The 18211-nt window shown below is 41.1% G+C and overlaps 1 protein-coding gene across 8 annotated transcripts in view; it reads right to left on the bottom strand.

The window, feature by feature from the left end:
* Positions 1-305: 305 nt before the first annotated feature.
* Positions 306-18211, bottom strand: part of TRAF6 (TNF receptor associated factor 6) — a 37717-nt gene continuing 19811 nt past the window's right edge. For 4 of the 8 annotated variants that reach the window (XM_039537291.1, XM_039537296.1, XM_039537295.1 and 1 more), the window contains 6 exons: positions 15927-16257; positions 5790-5940; positions 4894-5052; positions 3676-3747; positions 2379-2456; positions 306-1432 (listed from right to left, as the gene is read on the bottom strand). In XM_039537291.1, coding sequence (XP_039393225.1) covers positions 551-1432; positions 2379-2456; positions 3676-3747; positions 4894-5052; positions 5790-5940; positions 15927-16228 — 1644 coding nt within the window. In that variant the 5' untranslated portion in view covers positions 16229-16257 and the 3' untranslated portion in view covers positions 306-550. Of the gene's footprint in view, positions 1433-2378; positions 2457-3675; positions 3748-4893; positions 5053-5789; positions 5941-15926; positions 16258-16987; positions 17057-18211 lie in introns of all 8 variants that reach the window. The other 4 variants (XM_039537288.1, XM_039537290.1, XM_039537289.1 and 1 more) reach the window with 2 other exon arrangements.

The raw sequence follows: 18211 nt of genomic DNA, 5'->3' as shown, positions 1-18211 counted from the left end.
TATGCTAGACACTGCCAGTCTGAGCCCCAAGTAATCCCCCTGCTTTATCCTCTACCACCCCCACATGACCCCCACTACTCCCATCCTCATCCCCTGCTTTCTGCTCCTTTTAGTAGCTTTCCTATACTTCCATATTTAGGACATCTGGGGCATTCAGCTTCAATGCTTCACTTTCTCACAGACTTCTAGAAGTGGAATTTGACCCAAACTCCCCCAGTGTAGGAAGAGAGCTGCTTCAATAAATTCTTACTGAAGAATTTCACCTTTGATAACACAGCAATACTTCCCTCAGTTAGCTTAATACATTAACAGAGAAGAAGAAATATTTAATACATGACTCACAGAGGAAAAAGCTTGTATATCAAAGGCAGCAAATTCTATTCTGTTAAATTAGCTGCATTAGCCTGCAGAATGGCATTGTTCAACCCAGATAACTGCTTTTATCATGAAGCTTTTCCCCTCTGGAAAATCCCTTCGTTCATGCTCTTGTCCTTCCAATCTGTTGTGGAAGAACAGCAGTGTGGGGCTCCCTTAGTTAGGGCGCAACAGACTATACAGCCCCATCAGTACTGCGAGGTTGAAAGCCCTCTTTCCGTACACTGTTCAAGTCTAAACGTGTTACAACCTCACAGCGCACCAGAAGAGTATCATCTTTTACATAGGTTCTTTGCTTCAAAGCTTGCAGGTGCATGAATGTCACATAACCAAAACCTTTTGGGTTGCGGTGGATTGTAGGTCTCTGGAAGGCTAGAAGCTCAGGTTTGGCTTCCATTACTTCTTCGTGATTCTGCCTTGGAAGTCCTTCTGATTGATCCAAAATAGAAAGTCGTATGGTGCCCTGAAATGGCCAAGGCAGATGACTGTCATATTCTCCTTGCATAGTATGGACAAAGAGGGATATAAAGTTAGCACACCGCTGAGAATTTGGTAACTGGATATGCAGGCGCAAACACAGTTTGTAGCCTGGTTTCCCAGTGTAGAAGCCAGGGCTGTGGATCACAACAGGTCTCTCTTCTTCTTGGGCTCTCAGATGTGTACTGAAGTTCTCAATTTTCCAGATGTAAATGCCGTTACATTGTTGTGCCTCCATTTCGGCAATTTTTTCCTCTAGATTTTGGATAGTACGTTTGAGGTCTCCTACGTGAGCACTCTGAGTCTCCATTTTAGCAATAAGCTCTCTGATCTGGTGATCTTGTCTTACCAGGCGACCTTCCAACTGCTGAATGGTTTCCCTGAAGTTCTCAACTTCTGGGTTGCAGTCATATGTGGCAGGTGGGACATGTGAGAAGACAGATGGCTCAAAGGATAGGCCACTGAGGTAGGACATGGGAGTTGTGGTAGTAACACTAATACTCCGGAGAGTCTGAGCCATCATTCTCATGTGAACCTGAGTGTACTCTTGCATATGACGTGCCAAATCATTCCTCTGCATCTAGAATTTAAAGAGACATGACATCATAAACTCTCGAGCAGCAAAAACATTTCCTGCAACTAAGCCACAAAATATTGGGCTTCAAAGATAAACTGCAGTGCATAATAGAAATGGCTTTAGCTAACACAGATCAGCTGGAACAAAAACTAAGACAAAACAAATGATGTGACAAAGTCAAGTCAAGTCCAACTGAGGGGACTTTGTTTTGGACCAGCCTTAAGATCAGACAGCTCAGAAAAATAACCAGTCCATGTGCCTGTAGAGAAAAATAGCGTTTAAGTCAAAATGATCTGTTAAAATCATGATGTAAAAAGGTAATAGAATTCCTCCACTACTTTGCATAAATTTAATACTGCGACTATCCTGTTAGCAATCAGCAATGTATTCCCTACATTGCACTGCAGTAGTGGCACCAGAGCCCTGAATATGACAGTGTATTCAGGAAAGGCAAGGAGAGCACTCAGTTGAAGATGAGAGAAATGTACTGTTAAAAGGAAGTACTGTAATTAGAAAACTTGGAACTTTCCCCACAATTAGCACTGTTTCACCAAAAATCATAAGTTTGAGGATCATGCGGATTTGAAGTATTCACCACTTGCTTTCCCTAAACTACAAGAGTTACATACCTGGCATTTAAAAACTTTCATAAGGCAAAGTTAAAGACAATTGGTATTTAAGCTTAAAATATACTCTGAAATCAACACAGGTAAGAACACCAAATTAAAACCACCCCAGAAAATTATTAGATTTAGGGTAGACTTTGCTAAAGCACCCGGGGACTTGTCTAATCAAGCTCTCATTGCCTTCAACAGAAGCTGAGTCAGGTCAATGCTGACAGCTTTTGAAAGTCGAACTGTAAAAATCAAGCCAGGAAAATCTGTGACACAGTCTGGATGAGAAGTTCTGAGGAGTTCTTTGCACTGATGTGCATAAAAGAAAGATTTACCTTTTCAGGACATCCAAAGGCACTGTATGTACATGGTACTGGGGCGGTAGGGCAGTCATTATCATAATGATTAGGCATCTAAAACCAAAATGAGAGTTAAGGTTAATTTTTTTTTTTTTTTTTTACGATGAATAGTTTACATTCTCCTCTTCAGATCAAAGTCTTGTTTCAGAAAAGAAATGCCATTCGATCACAGAACACGATGAAAGAATTGGCGACTGTGTATGTTAAGCGCACAGCAACGTTCCAACTCTCAGGATCCAGCCGAAATACGCGGCTATACTTAAATACAACAGATTTCAACATTTTAATGGAATAATGAGCAACCACACACCACTAATCTGCACTTCAGTAAACACTAAGTGTCAAAGGCATTTAGTAAATTATTGCAAAGTAATGCAGCAACATCACTGCAAGTCACCCCAGCGTAATATTCCTTGATAACTGTTATTCTCCGTAAATTTCAGACTCCAGGAAAGGGATTAGTTATGTTGACCTAGAGGGTGACAGGATGTCTCCAATGACAGTCACCTCAGTGCACATTCTTACACAATGTGTGTACAGTTGACTTTAGAACTGATCAGAGCCTTGAACAAACTAGCCTTCCAGGATCAGCCATAAGTACAAGCAGTTGCTTGAAGTCCTATTTGACTCCATGTACGATCACCACAATAGCCAGGCACTTTGCCATGTACTCCATGGTTCCAATCCAGATTTCTGCATAACGTAGTTTGCTGTCAACAATCCATGTGTTTAAAGTTCACCTGAACTGCAACTGCAGACTGGAACACCATTTAGAGCAGTGGTTCTCGATCAGGGATCCCAGGGGACGTTCAGGTTTCAGGGGGTCTACCAAGCATGGCTGGCATTAAGACTCACTAGGGCTCAGGGAAGAAAGCTGAAGCTCCAGTGTGCAGGACTGTGGCCCGGGACCCTGAGCTCCAGTATCCGGGGCTGAAGCTGAAGCCTGAGCCACTTAGCTTCGTGGTGCCCCTAGTGGTGTGGGGCCCCAGGCAATTGCCCCGCTTTCTACCCATTAATGCCAGCCATGGCTTTTATATGGAGAAAAACAGCTGTTGTGGCACCGGTGGGCCGTGGAGTTTTTATAGCATGCTGGGGGGACGTCAAAGAAAAAGGTTGAAAACCCCAGATTTAGAGGAAGTTTGACATGTGAGGAATCAGACACTTACATGGGTTACCATAAAATCTTAAATTGTTTGCAGCTAGATAGGTTAAATATTTTTAGGATGCACTCCAACCTGACTGACAGATATATGGTGAAAAGATAGGCTCTTACCTGTTCTCTGATCAGCACTGTATTGCAATATTCACAAAACACATTTGCAAGTGGACAATTCTGGTCATGAAGCTTCATTTTTTGAAAAGGTGAGAAAGAAAACGAGAACTATTAGTAACAATTAAATGATTATTAAAAGAGAAGGGAGCATTGATTAGCTTGTGTTCTAGATGTCTATGTAAAATTCTTGATCATTTATTTTTTAAGTCTCAAGCTTTATATCTTGCTGGATTTAATTAGGAAATAGGAAAGTACCCCCTTTCAGATTCCTGAATGAGTCTTTTCACTTTTTGGAATTTTATTCTTGTCTCATCAGAAATTCATAGTGGTAAGTCCTATTTCTGATTCTACAAAATTCTGATTCATTTGACATTTGTGAAGTTTGGGTTTAATTAACTGTAAGGATGTAAACATTTTAAATAATTTTCTTGTGTAATTGATATTAATGAATATATTAAGAAGTCTTAACATTTGACAAAAAGGGTCAAAAGGGTCACAAACATGATGTGCATTAATGTGGGAATTTTCAATGGCAGATTTTGAAGTGCTTTTCAGATAAACCTAATATACCCCCTGAGACAGATCATGTCTATATAGAGATAAGGAAATGAAAGCTCAAAACATGGAAGCCAGATACTCAGTGTCACCCAGGAGTCAGAATCAGAGCTAAGAACAGTTTTGCCCCAACTCTCTTGTTCTAAGCAGAGATTTAGGCATTGGAGTACAGCTCCCCCTCTCTGCACTCGTCCATCTTTCCAGCAGGTAACATGTTTGTGTGCAGAGCAAAAAAGCCCACCAAACACCAGTATTTTTGTCCTATCTTGTTATTCTGGCCCCTCCCCCTTTTATTTTTAAGGTCATTGTGGGATGCTAATGCTGCCAGCTCTCTTTGTAAGGTCAAAATTAAAGGTCCCCTCTTATTCAAACCCTTTCACCTCCCCATGCACCATAGGGTCTCCAAAAAAGGTTTAACCAAGCATGACCCCACCGTGACCACACACACACACACACAAAGAGGGGGGGGGGGCGCTAGTCTTCACCTGCCCAAGAGAGGACAATCCGGAGGTCACATCCTCCTAATGTCCAGCAAAGCAGGACACAAAGCTGTTTCTGGATCAATTTACTATCCAAATGAACACCCTCCATTGATATTGCATTAACAATTGAGGATAAATGTTACAGTATTTTTCATCCACTCCAATATGTTTCAACACGTGCCTCTTTATCTTCATAAGCCATAGATGTAGCACAGTTTGGACAGCAGACCTGCCGCCGTGGGCATTCCAGTGTCATGTGGTTTTGCAGCTGGTTCTTCGGGAAGGAGCTCTGGCATTGTATGCATTCCACAGAGCAGAAGTCACAATTCAACTGATGCTCCTGCATAAGGAGCAACAAGACAATGTGGTATTAGAAACCCCCAAAAGTGCTCCAGGTACCAGCTACTCGTACATATCCAAGATGGAGCAAAATGGCTCCAAGAGGAATACAACAGGCACTGTTAATATTCTTTCAGGCCCCGATCCTGCAAAAGGATTTGCCCACATTAGCCCTTAAACCCAGAACCTCAATGACTTTTATTGCAGTCCATATGTAAGAGCTCCATAGGAGAGCCAGGGTTTGAACAGGACTATAAATTCAAAGCTCTGCACAAACATTAATACTGAAGAGTCACCATATAGCTACTTTTTACAGCTTAACACACTGTTTAATTGGACAACTTCCAGGAATATTTAAAAATTGTTTATATTTTATTCAGATTGCTTTGAGCAGGTATTAACTGGCATTTTGGACACTGGATATAGAAAGTATACGGTTGGTGACAAAGACAGGCCAAAGGGAGACTAACATGATGAAACTAATACCACTGTTAACAACATTATAGGCACTATCTTTTCCTATATGCAAGCTGTGACATATGGCTTGCGGTAAGGTAACTAAGATCAGCCACTTATTTCTTTCAATTAGAGAAACAGAACCAGCCTTGATCAAACAAACAGTGGATTTGAAACCACAACCACCAATAAGATGAAGACCATCTACACAGAGTCATTTTGGAGATTTTTTTTTAAATTTCAAAGTGGGAAACTATTTTCCATTTTTCAAATGATTCTTACCTCTAGATGTCTCAGCTCCATCTTCAGAAGACAGCCCTTGTTAGGACATCTCACCTTCAGTGAGAGAATTTCCCGTTTGGCAAAGTTGTCAGGGAAGAGTTGGTTTTCGAGTAGAATTTCATTGTCTACTGGACATTTGTGACCTGCATCTCTACCATAAAAAGAAGAGGATGAGGTGATCTGTATGCACAAGAAAAAAATACCTAGCAAATCTCAGACTTTTCCCTACCCTTACTTTAAACTCTTCTCTTACACTAATGAAAATTTCATAATATTGTCAGAATAAACCGTTAAGGCAGTCGTTGGAAATAATGGCAGTTACACAGCAACTAGCATGAATTATACCATAAAATATCCTGATAACTAATGTTACCAGAATACTACATGTACATAGGTTTCAAAAGAATTCCATTTGTAGCAGCATTCCCTTGGGTTAGAATAGTGTTAAATTTGCTCAGATCCAGCTGGATGATTGCACTGGTAAGCATTCTGGGAATAAACCTGCAAGGAGGATGCATAAAGGCTAATAATTTAGGTTCCCATTTCTGCAGCCATTTCATGAACAATTCCTATTGAAATCTATGGGTGTTTGTTCCACACACAAAAAGGATTTGGAATCAGACATTTAAAGAGTTCTGCACCTTTTGTCCCTTCTCCTCTCACTTTTTTTTTTTAAAACGTGAAAACATACCATTGTTACAAGTAACACCCACGATTACCATAATCAGAAGTTGAGAAGCAAGTATTTCTATTTTTTCCAGTTTGTTTACTTTATATTTGACAGCACTTTTGTCTAGTCAGTTTCCCCATTACCTTTGTATAATCAGTTAGACTCCTTTATTTTGTGTCTTTCACACAGCAACAGGAATGAGAAAAGCCACAGGTAAGAAGTCTTAAAGTAATGCTCAAGACATAAAAACGACAAGGGATTTGGGGCAGGTGTATCTCAAGCCACTTTAAGAAAAGAAATTGAAATTGACTAGATTTCAAGTGGTGCCCCATAAAAGTTTAATGTATCATTTTCCTCCTTTTACACTCATATAGGCACAGGACACATTTAAAAAAAAAAGAGCTGCTATGTAATGCAATTCAAATAGCAATTCACCCATACTGTCCCCCACTCCCCAATTTTTGTCTGGAACAGGGGAGATTATCTGGTACCTGCCTTCAGGTGTGAACCAACACATGCATATGGGAATGTACAAAGTTAAGTAATATAGTTAAACAGAAGAATTCTGAATTGTGATGCTAATGGACAATACTGCTAGTGTGAAAAAACATGGATTAACAATACTCTGAGTGGGTTGAGAGTCAGAAGGCCTTTGAGGTTCAAAGATCATTGGATTTGGAAGTGGGGAGAGGTAGATAAATAGTGTTGTTCACTTGATAAGAAAATCATTCGCCAGCACCTACTCTGTTAGCATTACTGCTACAGAAAAGGGAGGTAAGTTTAGACTTTAGAAAGAGACCATGACCTTCCTTTTTATGGTTTTGCTTTCAGGAGATGGTTTGCCACAAGAATCTCACTCCTAAACAAACGGAAAAAACAAAGCAGTGGTCTGCAGTTTCAGATCTCATAGCTCCCCAGTCCAAACACTGCTTTCAGTGTCACAATACACAAACACTCATTCTACTTACACCTACAACCGGAAGCTGGTTGTTACAGGTACAATGTGGTGTAACGCATTACAAATTTCCTGCTTTTAATTAAGTTTACAGTTAGCAACTGAACCACATTAAATAAAAATCAGCAATTTTTCATGGCCAGGGGAATGGGAATTGCCTCAGCTCTAAAATGGGGATAACACCCACCCAGTGATGGGATAAGGATTAGCTACTCAATGACTGCAGAGTAGTATATAAATGCCAATTATTTACAACAAATATTTTAAGTAATGTATTTGGGAATTTGATGCACTTAAGTGTTCGCAAATGTGACACCAAGACTGGTTAGAGCCGGGCTTAGTGTGGAAAGATGCTATACACACTTCCCATACACAGTTCGATATATGCACCCTAGTACCAATTTGCACTGCTTGTTATTCAAGACTGGGAGCTTTCCTGCAGAGGCGCTGACTTTCTGAGTTCTCTGGGGGTGCTCAACCCCCAGCTCACCCCCTTCCCCCAAGTCTCCACCCTGCCTCTGCCTGCCGCCTCCCCCTCAACGCCTCCTGCACACCGCTGAACAGCTGCTCCTGGTGGGTGGGAGGTGCTGGAAGGGAGAGGGAGGAGCTGGGGGCCCGCCAGCAGGCGGGAGATGATGGGTTAGTGGTGGAGGAGCTGGGGCCCACCAGTGCTGGGGGGGCAGGGAGGAGCTGATCAGCAGGGCTGCCAGTGGGTGCTCAGCACCCATTATTGTTTTTCTATGGGTGCTCCACCCTGGAGCACCCACAGCATCAGCGCCTATGCTTTCCTGAAAAATGACTGAGAATCAGGGTAAGTTGTGCCACGATGAGCGGTTCTTGTGAAATGGCCAAGAATCTACTACTAAGTACATTGTGATCTGAATTCAAAGCCAAAGCACCAACCAGCCTCTAAAAACTGCTCAACAAACCTTTGCACGTCTGAGCAGCTTAACTGAGAAGTGTAATGGTGCCTCTGTACATGATTGCTTTATTGTGATTGTATCTTACCTATGCCTATCAATGAATATTTAGATTGGGAAAGAGGCAGGAAGCTTAAAGAAAAAAAGACAGAAAGTGAACTAGCCTAGTCAGGCTATAAGAAGCCATTGCTACTAGAGATAGCTCAGTAAGACACTCAATGGCAAAAGTTAGTTGGAGAAACCTGAAAAAGAGAAAAAGATAAGATTTACTTCATCCTCAGCCTGACATTTAAGAGAGTAGCCTGTTTAAGATTTTTTTTAAGCCCCAGTCACATTCTGGTTAGGTCATAGACTTCCTTGGCAACAGTTCGCCTAACACCACAGGCAGGCAAGCCCCTCACCTACAGCAGTAATTGAAACGTTAGGATTTTCAGTGAAGTTACTGAGTTAAAAACATTTTTAAAACTCTTCAGTGTTTTAAACATTACTAGTAAAAAGTAGAAGCATAGTGTGCCTTGCACATTCAGATTCCTCGAGGAGTTTTAGATTAGTTTCTAAAGAGGTTTTATGACTATTGCTACTATAGCTTCAGATTGGATAATATGGATGGATGCACTGACCAAGGTAGGCACGTCCCTTGAAGTACAGTCCCATATTAAGGATGTGCAAGAACATTTTAATCCTACGTTCTAGATGTTTTGTGGATGGGCTCTTGGACAACGTGAGCAATGATGCTGCACTGGAACAGCTATAGGTTTGGCAGCTTTGGTTTGCTGAATCCCCTTTGTTGTTTTGCCCTATAAATAAAAACTATATGGCATTTGCAAGTCATTTGACTAGTTTTTCCTTTCAGCTGTTGAATGCATTATTTGCAGATATCTTTTTTCCTACTGTGCAGCTCTACAGATTGTTGGAAATTATTTGTCAAATTATTTGCTGATTTTTCTGGAAGTTTTCAACCAGCTGTAATGGCTGTTTCAGAGATAGCCTCTCTTTTCCTGTAGTATCACAGCACATATAATCAGCTGAAGTGCTTCTGCTTATGGCCCCCCCAATCTGAAATGGGAGGGAAAGTGGAGGCACAGTGTTTTTCCAGTGAGGGGCATTTGACTGTAGAACTCAAGCCACTCATTTCTGTTGGTCCATCAGATATATCATATCTCAAATGTGAGAAAACTCCTCAAGTGCTACATAAGTTTTGGTCTGATGAGATTATAGGGGACAGAAAACTGGAGTGACATTTTATTTTTTAAGTATTATATTGGTGCTTACAGATTGTTTTTGGTTAGCAAATTTTAGAAGTAAAAATAAAAGCCAATACCTCTAGTGTGGAAACACACACACTAACAGTCACCTAAAGAAGCCATTTTCTTTGCTACTGTAGGTCAAATAACCCATCCCTTAATAGTACCTAAAAATATTTTCTAATGCTTTACTTACAAAAAATCCAACACTTTCTGAGAAGCAATGTAATTTACTGCGATCCAACCCACATGATGTATTTGTAGCCCACATGATGTAATCTAAAGTTCATTTTTAAAAACTTCTAGCCCTGGATGCAGAGATAATTTTTCAAATGTGGACTAAATGTAACCAATGCAGTAACATCTTCCCAAGTCTGCAGAAAGCTTGAAACAATGCACTGATGTCTGAACTCCTCTGCCCCTTACTAATTGGATTAGAGTATTAATTCTAAAGCCCAATGACGGCACTTCAGTATCTAAATTAACTCAGAGGCATGGAAAAGGGGAAAACAGAGATGGGGAAGGACAAGAAAAGAGAAGTAGAGATGGTTTAAAGGGGAACAGATTTTCCCTCTGACTGTGACAATCACATACTGAACAAATAACTAAACAATTACTATATAAAAGTCAGTTCTCCCCTTGATCTCTGTGGAAGCCTCCTGTTGATATCAGTAAGTGTGCTGTGAAAAGTATGCACCCTGAATTAATAACCTGACTGATGGGCCACAATTAAGCATGGAATTCAGCCCTGTCCTCCAAATGTTTGACACTTGCACTGCAAATCCCCTATTTTCACTATCACTAGTCCCCACTCAAACCACACTGCAGAGACAAACTTCAATAGCAATGAACCAGAGAGGGAATTACTAACACCACTCAAAATATCATGGGGATGATCTGCAGTTTCCCAGATCTAAAAGATGTGGCACCTCTGTTTGGTATTCACCAAAATAGTAAGTGCTGAAATGAAAGGAGAAAGTTCCTTTTCTGTGAAATAAAAGCCTTTTGTTATTAGTATCTTCTTACAGGTCAAATAGGTGTCACTTTAGACTGAGCAACTGCACTGTAGTAACAAGGAAGAGAAACCAATTCCCATGCACTGAGGTTTAGAATGGAAGTTTCTCCACCTGCAAGTAAATGTGTTTTCTTTTGAACACCTTATTTCTCCATGTTCCACTTTAAGCAATATGATGGCAAGCACCTATTAAGAAACAGAATCTGGGGTGCAGTCATTAAGTGGCAGACTATAAAAGTAGCTCAAGAGCAGAAGGATTGGAAAACAACACAGTTTTAGGTATGCAAGGATCCTAAAGTAAAGTGAATATGAGGAAGCTCTCACCAAGTGAGAATTTTCTGTAATATTTTTATGATTCCTAGGCACGCCTCAGTTTCAGTATGTATTTTGCATCGCTATCTGGGGATACAAAAGGGTTAAACACATGTGGTGTTGGGTCACCTAAGCGTGGGGTGGAATGAATGGGTTATTAAAGGACTGGCTGAAACCAACCTATATCAATGGAGAATGGAAATACAATGGAAGCCTTAAGGACTAAGCAACTGACACTTATGGGAAATCTCTGGCAGGCAGACCATGTAAACTCAACATGGGCCAACAAGCTCTGGATAAGAGTTAGCTTTTGGGATGGGTTCAGCAGCTCTCACCTGGGAATGACCATGAGACAGAGCCACCCAGAGCCAGAAGCAGATTCCATAGCAGCTTGGCCAGATGGAAAGCTGACTTGCCCACAATGGCCTATGTTTTAACCTTTATTTCTTGATGATAACCTAAGGACTTCCTCATGCTGTGTTCCAGCTGACTAATAAATCTGACTCTGTTTTGAAAGGCTGCCAGATGTTATTGCAAATACTTGCTGAGGTGCACTGGTCCCTGCAGAGTGTAAAATTCTGACCAGAAGTCTATCTCTGTTGGATTCACTGAGCAGAGCTCACAGTGTGAAACAGCAGTGCTGGAGCCCAGATGCTCAGTCTTATAGGTTCTGAGTCCATGTGGCCTACCCTCAAGGAAGAGTGGGACCTCTTGAGGGTCTGACACAGAGTGGTTCCTCCAAGGGACCTGTTTAAAAGCTGGGACATAGCAGAGCTCTTGTGTATCCACGACAGAACTCTGACAGAAAATTTTAATTAAAAAAATCTGCCTTTTTAATCAGTGAAGCTGTTTTTCCTTGAAGTGGTTGGGAGACTAAGGCATTTCTAAAGCTCCATAATTCACCTAAGTATCTAGGTGATCTGCTTGCAAGATCAACAGATACTACAACCCCTTTGAGTGTTTTGATTCCTTGTGCAAACTTAGTCATAAAATCCTAAGATTAGTTAGAGCAGAGGATATATGCTGGTGCTACTGCACACAAGAAGTCAGGCAGAAATAAATCCTGGAGTCCTGACTCCCAGTGGCCTGGCCTAACTTCATATAAAAATACTTAAAAGCCTGGTATCGAAGACTTGTAAGTTATCCAGGTATGTATTGGATAACTCAGTTCTAGTGAGAAGTGTATACTATATATAAATTGCACACAAGAACTATATTAAGAAAATTAAGATTGCAAAGTCATGCACCCAAAAGCAAAAGAAGTAAGGTGTAAATTATTGACAGTGAAGGTAATTAACCATTGGGACAATTTACCAAAGGTCACGGTGGATTTTCCATCCATCACTGGCAATTTTAAAATCAAGACTGGATGTTTTTCTAAAAGCTATGCTCTAGAAATTATTTTGGGGAAAGTTCTATGGCCTGTATTATGCAGGAAGTCAGACTAGATGATCACAATGGTCCCTTCTGGCCTTGGGATCTATGAAAAAAAAGCAAGTGTTAGAATTAAGGTTACCTATGCAACTGTGCTTTATAAAACAGTCTTTAATTACATGGTCATATACTCCCCACTCCCGCACATCTATAAGTCCCTGTCTTATTCAGTGCACAGGACTGACTGTGCTCATTTAATGAGCAGCTATTTAATATTTCATTTTATACTTGTTTACTGCTCACCATTCAAGTTCTGTTATGAATACAGAATTAAATTCTTCATGGCTTTTCTGTGGCTATCAATACTATAGTACGAATGCTTCACAAACATTAATGCATCTATCTTCATAACAAGTCAAAAGTATCCACTAATTTTGGGTGTCAAGTTTGAAAAGTAACTAGGACCCGATTTTTTCAGAGTACTTGGCACTTCACACATTCAAATACAGCTCCCACTGACTTCAGTTGCAGCTGTGAGCATTCAACATTCTTGCAAATCAGATCCCAGGTTCTCAAGTCAGGCATCCAGAAAATGAGAAACAGATTCAGTGGACACCGGTGAAAAGTTTGGTTTAAGTAACTTGCCTAGTGTCACATAGGAACTCCGGCAGAGATAGGGATAGAATCCAGGTCTCTAGGGCAGCATTCAACTGCCTAAGCCACGAGACCATCTTTTCTCTCCCTGTAATCCCACATCCCGTTCACTACACACCTTCCAACTTCTACAAGGAGTGAGGCCAGACAACAGCCTCATATCGCAACACAACTGATTAATTCCATGAGCATTGTCCATCCCATGCACAGAATGGGGCAGGGAACCTGCAGGAAAGACAGTATGTGATCATGTAATTAAAGACTGTATCATAATTAAGGGGTGAAGAACTGGAATGTGTTACCTAGGGAGGTGGTGGAATCTCCTTCCTTAGAGGTTTTTAAGGTCAAGCTTGACAAAGCGCTGGCTGGGATGATTTAGTTGGGGATTGGTCCTGCTTTGAGCAGGGGATTGGACTAGATGACCTCCTGAGGTCCCTTCCAACCCTGATATTCTATGATTCTATAATGGGCGCACACAAGGGTGACAAATTAAGGTGGCACACACAATCTTAATTCTGGCATTTACTAACTTCTGAGTGCTTGACTTTGCAGCCTTAACATTTTGATGTAGTTTTTATGGATGTTATTTCCTAGGTTTTTTAAAAAGCAAACTAAAAAACCCCCACAAATTCTATCAGGTGGAAACCCACTGATTTTTACATGGGTCACCTAAAAGGTACTAACCCTGCTGATCCACAGCACAGATCTCAGCTACTTACTCACTTTGCTCAGTGGCAGAGTGCAGTAGTAGTTTGTCATCCTCTCTGTAGGATAGGCACATTTTACTAATGGGTTCCTGTGACCAAAAGCACCCCTGTGTTCACACCCTACATACTACTGTAATAATCATGGTACAAAATACGCCTTGTAAGGTATCATTTGAAAACTAATAACTTGCTGCTCAATATGAAATTTTAAATGCTTGTGAAATGTATGTAGCAACATTATATGTAAAGTTACGAGTTCCTCCTGTGTGATGGTGTTAACACATGTTCAAACTCATGCAGCCCTGACTAGGCAAAAGTCGTTAAGCATCATCCTAAACAAAGATATGTAAATTCAGGTAAATATACATTCAAGTAGTAAACAGGGCCCTTGAGCCAGCTAGAGGGTGAAATGGCAGGAGACAAGCATACACAGGGGAGAAGAAAGAGCATGCAGCCACCCTCATCATCAGCCTCCATGTCGCCTTCTTTATGGTTTGAATAAACTTTGCTTTGATGGGTAATCCTCAGAAGAATCCGATTCAAAAGGGTGGCTGGACTACAAAACCGAAGGCCAAAAACACCCCAAGACATCTCTTCTTATCTCTCTCTTTTACCTAAGATGACAAAGGAACCAGCCCCTGGACTTTGGGGGAGATCCTGACCTGAGAATTTGGTCAGCAATGTTGTTGGGAACATACAGTAAGGATTTTACATTGAACCAAGTCTAGCTTGTTAAGTTTTAGCTACCAGAAAGCATTTTATCTTTATTTCTCTTGGAATCATTTCTGACTTTAATACCTCACATTTGTACTCACTTAAAACCTCTCTTTAAAAATAAAAGAAGTGTATTTAGCTACAATCTAAACTAATTAAATGTTGTGTTTCAACTGAGCTGTTTGATAACTCCAGTTAAAGTAGCAAACTGTTGACCACTGACCAGTCACAAGGGCAATGAACCTCTATCTGAACTGTCCAGGAGAGGGCTGTACAGTGCAGAACACAGGTTTTGGGGGGAAATTTTGGACTGGGAGCGTGTTGGGGTGACCCAGCAAGTAGTAACCAAGGCTTCTGGAAGCCAGAGTGTGGCTGGTGTGTTGCTGACAGGCTGCTGGGGTCAGAGCTGTACCTATACACAGACACGCAGTGTGTGACCTGCATGCTGGTAGGCTGTTTCTGAGCAGCCCAGCAAAGCATTGTGAGGCACCCAAGGTTGCAGGGCAGGCAGTGACAACATCTCATTGGTCTGGACTGTACCCCGGAATGTGACAGTTCCACAGTTACTTGCTGACAGAGGAATATTGAGACCCAGGAATTCAGGTTCTAAGGCAAGTGTATTCTAACAGAGATAGGCTCTTCTGCCCTACTCCCTGCCCCCCAAGCCCCAGCCTGCTTTTCTTCCAGTTCTTTCCACCCCCTAGCTCGTCATCTAAGTCCCCCAATGGCTTTGTCCCAGCTTGTTTTCTCACCACTCTCCCCACTTATCCCTCTGCATTCCAGGCAGGCAGCATCCTTCTCCTCACTGCCTGGGTACCACTGTGGGGTGGGAGGAGTTGGGCACTTAAAGCAAAGTAATCTTCCTGCTCAATTCCTGTACCTGGTGTCACAGTGGTCCCTGGCTATAGGAAGGAACTGAAAATCCTACTCAGCCTCATAGCGTGCCTAATGCAGATAAAATCAGAGAATTTACTTGCCAAATAAGTTTCTATTGAGCTTGTACAAACAGATTTTCAGAGGCTCATAACTTGGTCAAAGATGGGCAAATGTTCACAGAGATGGCAAAAGGCGCATCCCTGACTCCAGGGTGACCTCTGTGCCAAATTTCAAGTCCTTGCTCCAAGGCAAGGAGGCTCTAGAGCTTCTCAACAAATTTTGAAGCTCATGGCCTAAACATTTATTCTCCCCCCACCCCCCAGAAAAAAAAAAACCCAAACAAACTAGTTCTGAGAAACAGCTGAATTGTTTTTACTGAAAGTTTCAGAAAAACTTAATTCTGAGGCAGACACCAAATATGGAAAATTTCAGCCTGAACAGGTGAAGTCTGGCAAAGTTATAAGCAATAAAAATAGGGTCTTATAATGGGGCAACATTAACTATAGGCATTGTTAACTAGGCCACCCATAATATAGCATCTTTAAAGACATGCTCAGACTTAACACATTGAAAATATTGCAACAATAAGACATATATAATTTGTCCTCACAAGTTGCACTTAGTTATGTTGCCACAGAGCTGCTACACTCAGGTCAACATTCTTCCTAAATCCAATTCCTCTGAGCATTCCTTTACCTTATTGATTTGACAATGCAGCCTTTGCAAAACCGGTGTCCGCATGGCGTCTGCACTGCTTCCCGGAGAGCCATCAAACAGATTGGACATTCATATTTACTTTCCAGGGGGGGATCAAACTCCACATCATATCCTTGAGTCTCCTCCGTGAAGGAGTTTGGAAGGTTTCCAGTCCCACTGCTGACAGAGACACCTATGCTGTCTTCTTTAGCTCCAGCACTGCACGCACTGGCCATGGCTGCACAGCAGCCAGTCTCCAGATCTCTGGCTCTATAGCTGTTGTCACTCTGTATCAAGCTCATAGTAACTAGCTGAGTCCCGAGGAGATGATCTGAAAGAACAAAGTTATGTTAAATCAAGTATTCTAAAAGCTGGCTTTCCAGGACCATTCTCCCTCCCGCACTCAGCCCTCATCTTGGACATAAAAAGGGGGGTCACTGGGTCCCGATATGTAAAACCTTCAGCCGAGTTGTTTCAGCTCATGGACTACCTTTTTATTGCCCCAACTTCCCTTTCATCTCACCTCACAATCTTACTGCCTGTAGGGGAGAAGCAGCCTTAAATTTTTTTTTTAACCACTCTTGCAGTCTGCTCCATCTCTGATTTGCCATGTTATTTCAAACTCAAAAGAAAACATCTTTTCTCCCTATTAGAAGGGTCTCTCTCTAATATTATTTACCCCCATAAAGCGTTCTGAGATAGTTTGCATGAAAAATGCTGTACAAAACCGTTTTATTGTATGAAGCAATCTCAGCTTCACATTCTGTGCCACTGTAAGTCATCTTTGACATTTTTAGGAAAGTAGGATTCATGGTTTAGGTTTCAAATTATTTGATGAGAGTATTCTGGATGTACATCAGTGAATAAAATAGTACAAGAAACAAAGTAGATGTTCAGTTGCAAATGCAAGTCAAACAATATTGCAACGCTGATAAGATTTTTATATCAGCAACAAGATTTTCAATTTAGTCAGAATCTACAAAACATGAGATAAGGGTCAAATTTCTGCAGTACGATCTGGAAAGGCTAGACACAGGCTAATAGTACTCTAAAATGCTTTCCTGCTCTTCTGTACCTCCTCCAATATAGCTGGAAAGACAGCATCAAAACAGGAAATGAATCCTATTTACCTGCAGAAGGGAGAATATTGTTAGCAAAGTTAGTTTTTCAAATGCTGCTCTCAAACATGTTGAATTCATATAGCAATAAAGCTGATAAAGGATAGTTCCTAGCGTTCAAAGCTTTAGGGACACTGATATTTAGGGAATATCTTCTTTGATATTCGTCGCTTAAGTCTATTTCTTTAAAGCCCTCCTGTTCTTTTTAACAATACTTTTACAAGCCTGAAAAAGTCTCTTTGCACCAATTTTGTCATTTATTATTTCACAAAGATTGGTTTTCTTCTTGTATGTGTAATGACGATGGTTGGGTCTCCCCTAGTTTTTGTATGATCACTTCTCCAAAGGACATGAAGTCCACAGAAGCATGGCACAAGGGAGCATAGCTAGATATTACATGAAAAAAGAAGAGAATGTTAAGGTTGAAAAGTCAAGCGCTCAAATGTTAAGGAATGTCAACATTAATGTTGCCTGTGTGACCTTAATTCAGCTTCAGTTACCTACTTTTTTATGTATTTATTTTACTGGACCCCTACCTCAGTCAGCACAAAAGATGGATGTGCTCTGGAGGTTAATCAGAGTTGTTGTACAGAGTGAGGCTGTTGCCTGTACGACCCCAGTCTCACTTACTACAGAAGCTAGAAGGTTAATGATGAATGAAGCATGGGATTGCAGGAAGAGACAGGATGGTTTTATGGTTAAGGAAGTTGAATGCCATCCTGGATAACTGGATGACATCCCTGCCTCTTAAACCAAAATGTTAACAGGTGGCCACTGATTGTGTGTTCCTCATTTTCTGAGTGGCCAAACTTGGGAGGTCAGATTTGCAGAAGAGGAGCGTGCTCCCAGATGCAACTGAAGCAGATTGAAGCTGTGCTTTGAACACAAAACACTACAGAAATGCTACCAAAAATAGGGTCTACTAATGGAAAGCGTTAGGCAAGCTAAGATATAGGCATTGGTGGCGTTACCAACACCACCTATAATAATGGGATAAGTAGTACAATTTTGGCCAAATAACAAAACAAAAAAGTTTCTAATAGTCAAATCTATTAGATTCCGGAATAGTCATTAAGTTCCCATGTTTGGGTCACTTAGAACTAAACTGGAAATGGCTTCATGGGATATACTATGGGATATACTTTATCTAACAGTCAACCACTGGTG

The sequence above is a fragment of the Mauremys reevesii genome, linkage group 4, assembly GCF_016161935.1.
Source record: "Mauremys reevesii isolate NIE-2019 linkage group 4, ASM1616193v1, whole genome shotgun sequence".
Taxonomy (NCBI): domain Eukaryota; kingdom Metazoa; phylum Chordata; order Testudines; family Geoemydidae; genus Mauremys; species Mauremys reevesii.
The sequence above is the reverse complement of the archived record's forward strand: the minus strand, read 5'-3'. Positions and strand labels throughout refer to the sequence as shown.